This window comes from Necator americanus, chromosome I (genome assembly GCF_031761385.1).
Source record: "Necator americanus strain Aroian chromosome I, whole genome shotgun sequence".
Classification (NCBI taxonomy): domain Eukaryota; kingdom Metazoa; phylum Nematoda; class Chromadorea; order Rhabditida; family Ancylostomatidae; genus Necator; species Necator americanus.
In genome coordinates this window covers 10,423,013-10,431,902 of record NC_087371.1, presented here as the reverse complement: position 1 = coordinate 10,431,902, position 8,890 = coordinate 10,423,013, and the positions used below count along the sequence as shown (strand labels likewise).

The 8,890-nt window shown below is 42.8% G+C and overlaps 1 protein-coding gene across 1 annotated transcript; it reads right to left on the bottom strand.

Moving 5' to 3' along the window:
• Positions 1-4,382: 4,382 nt before the first annotated feature.
• On the bottom strand, positions 4,383-8,223 carry RB195_005077 (uncharacterized protein; the record flags this gene model as incomplete). Its single annotated transcript, XM_064177370.1, has 7 exons — positions 4,383-4,506; positions 6,649-6,746; positions 6,813-6,966; positions 7,259-7,362; positions 7,845-8,029; positions 8,098-8,134; positions 8,194-8,223. The coding sequence occupies 7 exons, from the start codon at positions 8,221-8,223 to the stop codon at positions 4,383-4,385; spliced, it is 732 nt and encodes a 243-aa protein (XP_064034495.1).
• Positions 8,224-8,890: the final 667 nt, after the last annotated feature.

Sequence of the window (8,890 nt, the reverse complement as noted above, 5' to 3'; positions counted from 1 at the left end):
TGTTCTCCAGTCCTCAACACTGCCAAGTGGCTGTCGGTGATGCAACCGGAGATTAAAAGGAGAAATGGTTAAATATCTTCTTCTGTTTTGGACTCGTGAAATGACAAAGATCATCCGTTTAATATAGATAGACGAAAAGATACCTGACTCGTGGAGATACGCTATCACAATCCCCTTCCACAAGAACTTATCCGTCACGGTCCCTGGAAATTATCGAGGAATCTCCTTGCTGCGCGTTATGTACAAAGTTTTGGAGTGGATTATCTTAGACTGGCCTATTAAACATCGCGAAGAAACAACGCGCAACGAGCAACTTGGCTTTCGTCCTGGCCGATCATCTTGACCAGGTGTTCATCGTTAGGAGAGTGATCGAAATCTAGCAGCAGTATTCGAAACCAATGCAATTAGCGTTTCTGGACTTTGAAGTCGCTTTCGCTCCTCATCAAGGCCTCTCTCTCTCAATGCTCTCCGCGCCGATGGAGTACCAGGAAGGTTCGTTTGCTTGATTGATGACATGAATCAACGAACAACTGCAGTGCTGCAGTTCGGACACCAGCCAGATGTGCAACAGCGTTTGGGGTGGTAACTGGGGTAAGACAAGGGACAGTGGCAGGACCCTTTCTGCTCAATTTCCGCATCGAAGACATTACACGAAAAATAGTAGACAGTCAATGTCCTGTCGATATCATACTTGCATCATCAAGACGGACTTAACGGATATCGTGGACCCTGAAGATTTTGTTGTATTCGCGGAAAGCAGTAGAAACTTCAGCATGTTGTTAATCTTGTGTCGAAGGTGGTTGCAGCTTATGGACTACGGCATGATAAATGCAAGCAAGTGTGGGTCTCTTCGAGATCTCTTCGAGATTCGAGGGAATCAGGGTGGACGGAAAACAGATAGAATTCGTTGAGTTCTGTTACCTGGGCTGCACGCTGAAGAACAACGGCAGCTACGAGGGAGATGTTCAGCAAAGATGCGCCAAGGCCACTTCAGCATTTAACTCCTAACGGAATGCCTGTGGTCGACCCCCATCACCAACGAAGTGATGCTACGATTTTATCTATCCGCAATTTGCACCACCATCGGAGACTTGGGCGGCACCATCTACGGTGATGAAGAGGCTTGATTGCACGAAAAGGATGCTGCTTACTCGGCTGTTTGGCTGCTTTTGGCCTAGGTATGCCAAATGAAGATCTTTACGCGGAAATTGATGTGGTTTACCGGCACATGACACGTGGAAGACATTAACATCTTGCACCCCCATCAAAGGTGGCTACATATTTCCGTTAAACCCTGCCATTGCTCGCGCGAGATTGTTAAGGGTGAATCGGTGATGGTTATAACCGGGCAACACCCCAGATATTAGAATCCTAAATTTTGTGTCTGTTTCGCGAGCTCTTTCGGGATCTTTATCGAAGTTGCGCAGAAATGGTGTTGAGGGTAATGTGTAGAAACCTGAAAATGTAACTGATACCTAACTAAAAATTGATTTTTTCATACCACTTTCAAAGATGTTGTTAGTGCTTCTTCTAACTTCTGAGTTCTAACTTGTTATCTCTGACAGTGTCCGTGCCGCTGTTCAACGCAGTACTGTCCAAGCATAATTACAAAATGACGTGATCTTGGTAAATATCCCAAATGCAAACCTCAAAAGCCAGCTGAAACAGATCATGAATCATGATCTGTTTCAGCTGTGTGTGTGTGTGTCTGTGTGTGTGTGTGAGTGTGTGTGTCAGTCACGAAATTCAAAAAGGGGGGTCCACAGGCGTCAGATACCTACAGAAGGGGGTGCGACGAGTCCACCGGCGTCAGATTGGTGCGCCGATGCCAGATGCCTATAGAAAGGGGTGTGACGGGTCCATCGGCGCCAGATACTTATAGAAGCGTGTGCGACGGGCCCACAGGCACCAGATACTTATTGAAGAGGGTGCGGTGGGTCCAACGGCGTCAGATTGGTGCGCCGACGCCAGATATCCATAATGTGGGGTGTGACGGATCCAACGGCGTCGGTGGACCCGGTCATTGGTGCGTAATAACTTCGTGTGCATTACTCAAAAGATAGATGGTATCAGCTGTTTCATAGGCGTCGCCACAGGGCGCTTTGCTCTTCACCTTTATGACTCCTCCGGGTGCATATTTCCTTCTTCGTTCGTCTCAGGTTTGTAGCATCCCGTCAAAAAGTGGAAACATTCATGCAAACGGCTACTTAAATAGTAGTAAGATGTTTACGTGATCTGATGTGAAACGTTATCTTTATCAGTAGGATGATGTCTTTCACGTAATTTCATGTTAAAACATCATTCTGTGATAACTTTTGGGAGAAATCAGGAGGAAGTTCGAGAAATACTTTCAAATTGTATCTATATTATTCTGGCATCGAAGGAGTATTTGTAGCTGATGGTAGAATATTCTCCAAGTGTGGAATTGACGCGTTTAGAAGAAAAGCTCCGTAATCTTTCGCCTTAATTTATAATATAAAGAAGAGGAGGAAAGCGTCGTTAAAAAAAAATCCAATTTTACAGAAAACACCACTACCATTAACGTTCATTGATCAGCGAAGGGGAGCGAAGCTAAAACCATCGAAAGTCCGGCTTTAGCCGGACATTCAGACTGACATATAACAATGGGATCATTCTGTCACGTGCGTGTGTGTGTCAGTCACGAAATTCAAAAAGAGGGGTGCGACGGATCCACCGGTGTAAGATTGGTGCGCCGGCGCCAGATACCTATAGAAGCGGGTGCGACGGATCCGCCGGCGTCAGATTGGTGTGCCGGGGTCTGATAGCTATAATATGGGGTTGGGACGGGTCCACCGGCGTCGCATTGGCGGCCGGCACCAGACGGCTACAAAATAGTCTGAGACGGGTCCACCGGCGTCGGATTGGTGCGCCGGCGCCAGATACCTATAGAAAGTGGTGCGAGGGGTCCTTCTGAAGAACGCCTCCTCCGTTCTTCAGAAAGTGCAAACACGAATGCAAACTGCTGCTTAAATAGTAGCCAACTGTTTACATGATCTGATGTGCAACGCTATCTTCATCAGTACGATGATGTCCTTCACTTCATTTTGTGTGAAACATCATTCTGTGATAACGGCTGAGAGAAACAAAAGGAAAACTCATACTTCGAGTAATATTTACAAATCGTGCCTACATCAGGTTGGAAACAAAAGAGTGTTTGAAGCTGAAGTTAGAATAATCTCCAAGTATAGAACAGACGCGTTTAGAAAGAAAACTATGAAACTTTGGCCTTTATTTATAATAAAAAGGAAGAAAAGAGGAAGAAAGCGTTGAAAAAAAGAAAAAATTTAATTTCAGAGAGCAAACAGAAGAATTTCAGAGAAAAAGAGAGTAAATGAACTACTATTAATTTTCATTGATCAGTGAAGGGGAGCGAAGTTAGCCACACAAAGTCTGAAGCCCGGCTTTAGCCGGATGTTCAGGCTGGTATTATATACCAGGATGAACGTCCGGCCAAAACCAGACATCAGGCTGTTTTGGTGTTCGTTTCGCTCGCCTTCACCGATCAGTAAGAAATTAGAGAAATAACAGTAGCTAAATGTGTGTATGTTTGTGTGTGTGTGTGTGTGTGTGTGGTATCGTTTTTAAGAGAGATATATACATAAGAGAAGATCATAAGGCTCATTAGGTTCCGAAAGATTGAAACCAGGAGAGATTAGAAGAGGCAAGTTTTCTGTCTAAGCCTTCATCAGGTACATTAACGTATGTGTGTGTGTGCGGTTAAAATCCCGTTTTAGCCGTCAGGAGTGCATTTGTATAATCAAACATGGATAGCTAACGCCACGTAAAAGTCAACGTTTTTTAAATTCCCCGCCCACATTGAAGCGAAACACAATGGAGCGCACATTGAAGAAGAGAGTCATGCCTGTTTTCTTTACTAAAGAAGAAGCTACTGGAACATTAACGAGCAGGACCACGAAAAAGGAGTGGGATAACGTTGCCCCTTTAAACAGATCGGAGAACTCAAAAGTGTCATATGGCAAGGTATATGAACAACTTAAGGCATATTCATGAAAATAGGAAGATTTTGGGCATTTCTTAAGATCTCTCCTTGTCTCTTTATTGGATTCCTAACCACAGAGAACTTCGTTTATCATTGCCAGATTCCCAGACATGGTAGTCTTTTGACAATGTGCTCGTTGAACATTCACTTACACCATCTCTCTCTAGGTGAGTTTCTTATGAAGCAGGATTAAATAGCTAGATTAATCTTCCAGTGAAGGTCTGCTGTGAAACTGTAGGACGATTATAAAAATGTGATAGGTAGCCTATAGAAGAAAAATTGGAAGAAACCTTTTATTTGATCGAATTATAGAAAAAGCTTTGGATGGATATTAGTTTAGGAGAAATTATGTTTTCTGACTCTACGGAGCCGTTTTGCTCAAATCACAAAATCCAAACTGATCGCAGACTCCACTCTGACACGTCTCTCCCTTATTGCATCCGCCTAATCCTGTCTTGTAGATGATATCACGATCCGTGAGGGGACTGAAAGAGAACAGGTTAGACTAAGTAGTCTAACAAAGCTGCACTCACGCTTCTGCATATTTGTTTAAATAAGTACTATATTTATGAAAATTTATGTTTTATGCAATGTCTTGCGTTTAACAACAAAAAAAAATCACAAGTATTAGAGATTGAGTAAGTGAGACCAACTGATACTTGTGTTGATTGTTGAAGATTGTGTGCTCGAATCTTCTTAACCAGCAGTGCCCGCTCATTAAGTTTATAAAGGGAAAGCTGATGGACAATTGATTAGATTTTTTGAACGTGCGGAATGAGATATAGATGACCAAGTGGTATGGAGAACTCAGTAGCAAAACATCTTAGTCCACTACCTTTCTACGTCAAAAACATCTTATTCCACTACCTTTCAACGTATCCCAGCAACATTAAAAACTCCACTATAGGTAACATGAACGGGACAGTGCCAAGAATTGCATCTAGCAGCCAAGAAAAGAACATAGTCTGTAAACCTGGCTCACCAAGTGGCTATGTGCAGTGAGTATTCGAATGAAGAATGTGTCGCACGACGCGAAAAGGTTCCGTTTTCTACCTTACATACATGTGATACATGTGCGTATGATGATACGAGCAGAGCAATACGGAGGTGCCCACGCAAAAGCGGGTCTACACAACAACGTAAGGGTTTAGATGGTATCGGAAGTGGTGCGAATGCAGGTCGAGCGGTAACGATCATATAGGAAAAAAGGGGGCGCCCTCTCTGTATTCGAGTCAAGGAGCATTTTGGGTAACCGCCAAAAGCCCACAAATGAACAGAAAGGATGAGTGCATTGCGATCACAAACGAACTGGTCTCTTAAGAACATATGTGCGGGATTTGATCTACAGGGCCCTATAAAAAACCCTCGTGATAGTTGTGGTACGCGGTGGTCTGTTAAAAGGATAAAGTTAAAGGATAAAGTTTCTGGCGTTGATCAATCCGCTTGGGATGCGCCCCCACGTTCACTTCAATTCAGAATCGTTTGAGGTTTACGAACGTGTAACTGGCTTCCACAATGACTTGCGGTGGCTAGCCGATGTGTCAAGTCAGTGCTTTTATCCTCCCAGACAAGCCTGGTACCAATTTATCGACCCGGGAGGGATGAAAGGCTTGGTGAGCACTAGGACGCATTCGAACCTCCGATCGGTCGTGTAAGAAGTGGAACCACTAACCGCTACACTACACCCGCCTCGGTGGTCTGATACGCTACTAAATTTCAGCAAATAAGGTAAGCGCTAGCCGATGTGTTGTCCTTTGAGTTTTGTCATCGTTCGAATGCTTCCTGTAGGGTGATGAGGCAGTCACTGATGATTTTGATTCTTCCAGGCTCTGACGAACACCGAAACGTTAGTTTTTACTTAATAAAGAAGATCAATACCAATCTTGGCTACAGCTCAAGCAAAACAAACAAAACTACATATTAAGTCATGCCAAGATTCAAGGATAGTCGAACATGGGCACTAATCTTACTGTTAACAGAAACTCCAGGTATAGGAATTGTCGCAAAAGTGTTTTTCAAAGAAAAATTGCCACGCCAAATTAAAGAGTCTTTGCACTGCAGTGCATATTTTTAGTGTGACGAGCGCTTATAGTGAGCACCGTTATTGCTTCTGCACTATTGTTTGCATTAAGAAACTGTACGTTCGATAAGTAGAACAAATCGACGGTGGTCTGAGAATTATCCTATATATTATTTGTGAACTTCAGTATGCCTTCAAAATTTGTCGCTCGTCTTATTTTAAGTCATCTGCTTCCACCAACTTTTCAGAATGTTGCTGTTTGTTACCAGAATATACTTTTTGTTTTGCTAAGGGATGATATTTTTTTGCCTGCGCATCCCTTTTCTGATTGGTGCATACGAGAATAGTGTCAATGAGCGGCCTGAGCAAGCGGAGCAAACCGCGCTACACTACGCTGCACTTTTAGTTCAAGTAACTGTTCTATCTGTTTTTAAATAGAATAGGTAGACAGGTAGGGTAGATAAGCAGCTTCTTGAGTAGTCAGCCAAGTAAACAAGCAAATTATACTGCAATCCCGTCTTTTTGCTCATCTTTTCTGAATAAAACCAAAGTCTTACTCAAAACTCTCAGATTCGGAGCCGTTGAGCTGATTCTAGTAATAACTCACTTCCTATTGAGCAGGCAGACTGCCCTATATCTTCTCATATCCCTGCGTCTGCAAGTTATATCCGCGCATCCAATTTTAGAGCTGGCGGCTCTCACTAGCTGAAAAAATTTCTTATTATTTCCCCCACTAATGTGTGCAGGTTGGAGAAATTAGGCTAAACATACGTTCAAATAGTCATACAACCTCCAATCGTCGTTCCTGTACACAACTTGTTTGGCGGTAAAAGCATCATCGCTGACCGCGAACTTACTTATCTCTTTAGTCCAATGCCAAACAGCTTTGAACAAGTCAGCGTCGTCAGAGCCGTCCAGATCAGTGCTGAAACATCTTCCATTCAGCCAAGAAACTTTCACCCGAATTTATTTTCCTTTAGATATTTCTGGAGATGATCAGCTCGCATTTCTCCATCCGCCCAGAACCATTTTTGTACCATGTGATAACTGGCCTTTATCTACGCAGGTGAACTTTTGAAAATGAATCTATTGCATGTTTCTCTACTTTGATTCACGGTGATTCCAAAAACTGTGAAAAAGGAAAGAGAAGTTAAAATAAGAGTACATGAAGTGCTTACACACTTTATGGTCGATCATTAGGGTCAATATAAACGTACTCGTAGTATATGGCTGCCGTTCCAGCTGGACCGGAAGGAAAGTCCGTTGAACAGCACTGACCCAACAGAGCAAAAGCCTTCTGTTCAAGGTTGCAGTCGTACTCCTGAATTCAACGTAATTTTATCCCACATCTTTAACTTGATCTTCTTTTCCCTTGTATTTGCTCTTATACTGAGGCAACAATTAAATTTTATACCTAATCCAGAGCCTTTTACACAACTTTCAAAGTGCAAATTCAAATGGCAACTGGACTAGCTGAAAAATAACCCCTGGTATGATCTTGTTTCTGTTGATTGTGAAATAAGCAGCATAGTGAAGCATCTGTTACATAGTCGAGTCAAAACGGCCTTAAGACTATTGCAGTTGCGTAAGCCGCCGAAGCGACGGAGTAGAGTTAGCAGCTGCCCGCAGCGCCACCAGGTCATCTTCACACGAGTATACCCAATTGTTTTCGAGGAGAATTTCCCGTTTTCGCGGATTCCGAGCGATACACTCAAAGAAGCAAAAGTTACGCTAAGCGTCATAGTCCACCGAAACTGCCTCCAGTTTCTGAGATATCAAATATTTCATCCGGTTCCAACTTACTATTCTATTCATAGTCTTTGCTAGTGGGAACTTCTTCCGATTTGCTGTTTCATTCCACGGCCCATTCTGTTCAGATCCTCTTAACAGTGCATAGCGGTGATTGTTGATGGTATGGACAAAGTAGTCACGAATGTATTCCTCATTATATGTGCCGCCTGTACATAGCGTTTTCGACGTAGAATCTTCTGAAATGAACGTTTCTGGTGTGGAATTAATGCGACTCCTCTCATACGAATTATAGTGCGGTACTAACCAACATCTTGAGGAAGAGTAGAGGGAAGAAGGAGCACCTAAAATATCTGATTCGTTTCGTTAAAATGAGACACCATGGAAAAGCCGACAACTCTACCCCAACTGCAATGTAGAAGATGACGAGCATCACTGAATGCAAATGACGATGGCACACCTCTTTTATAGAGATCGAATATGAGTTTGAAGTGCCGAAATTGATCGTTTGCACATGTGATCTTTTATGGATTAATATTTGCCTATATCTTTTGTATCTTTGGTGTGAACGCATTGAATCTGGTCTATATCTTGAATAGTCGGCTTATGCTCCATTGTTTTTTTTCCTTCTATGTGACTGAAAAATTCGAAAAACGTTTACTTCTACGTGGCGTTGGCTTCCGATTGTTTGACCAAACAATGCATTCGTAACTGGAAGTTTGAACTTTGAAATCCATGTAAGGCAAACCGTGTTTGATGCTATGCATTTTGGTACGAGTTGATGCATTGTTTCACTTCTCAATGTTGAAACTGTCATGATTGATTGTCATGATATCAACAACTTTTGACGTTAGGTTTATGGAAACACCGCCAGCCATATGGCCTGTATTAGAGAATGCGGCCTATCGGATGCGCTTAAACATTGTACTCCGAAGTATCTACATGGTAGATTCGGCATTCGATCGAAGGAATTTATACAGAAGCTGTGACGCTGATTCAGACTAGGTGAAGTGCACAAACACTGAGATTTGCTTGATAAAGCACATGCTGTTTTTCGAAGAAGAGGACGTTGCATTTTAATTTGTGCCAGCAATCACTGC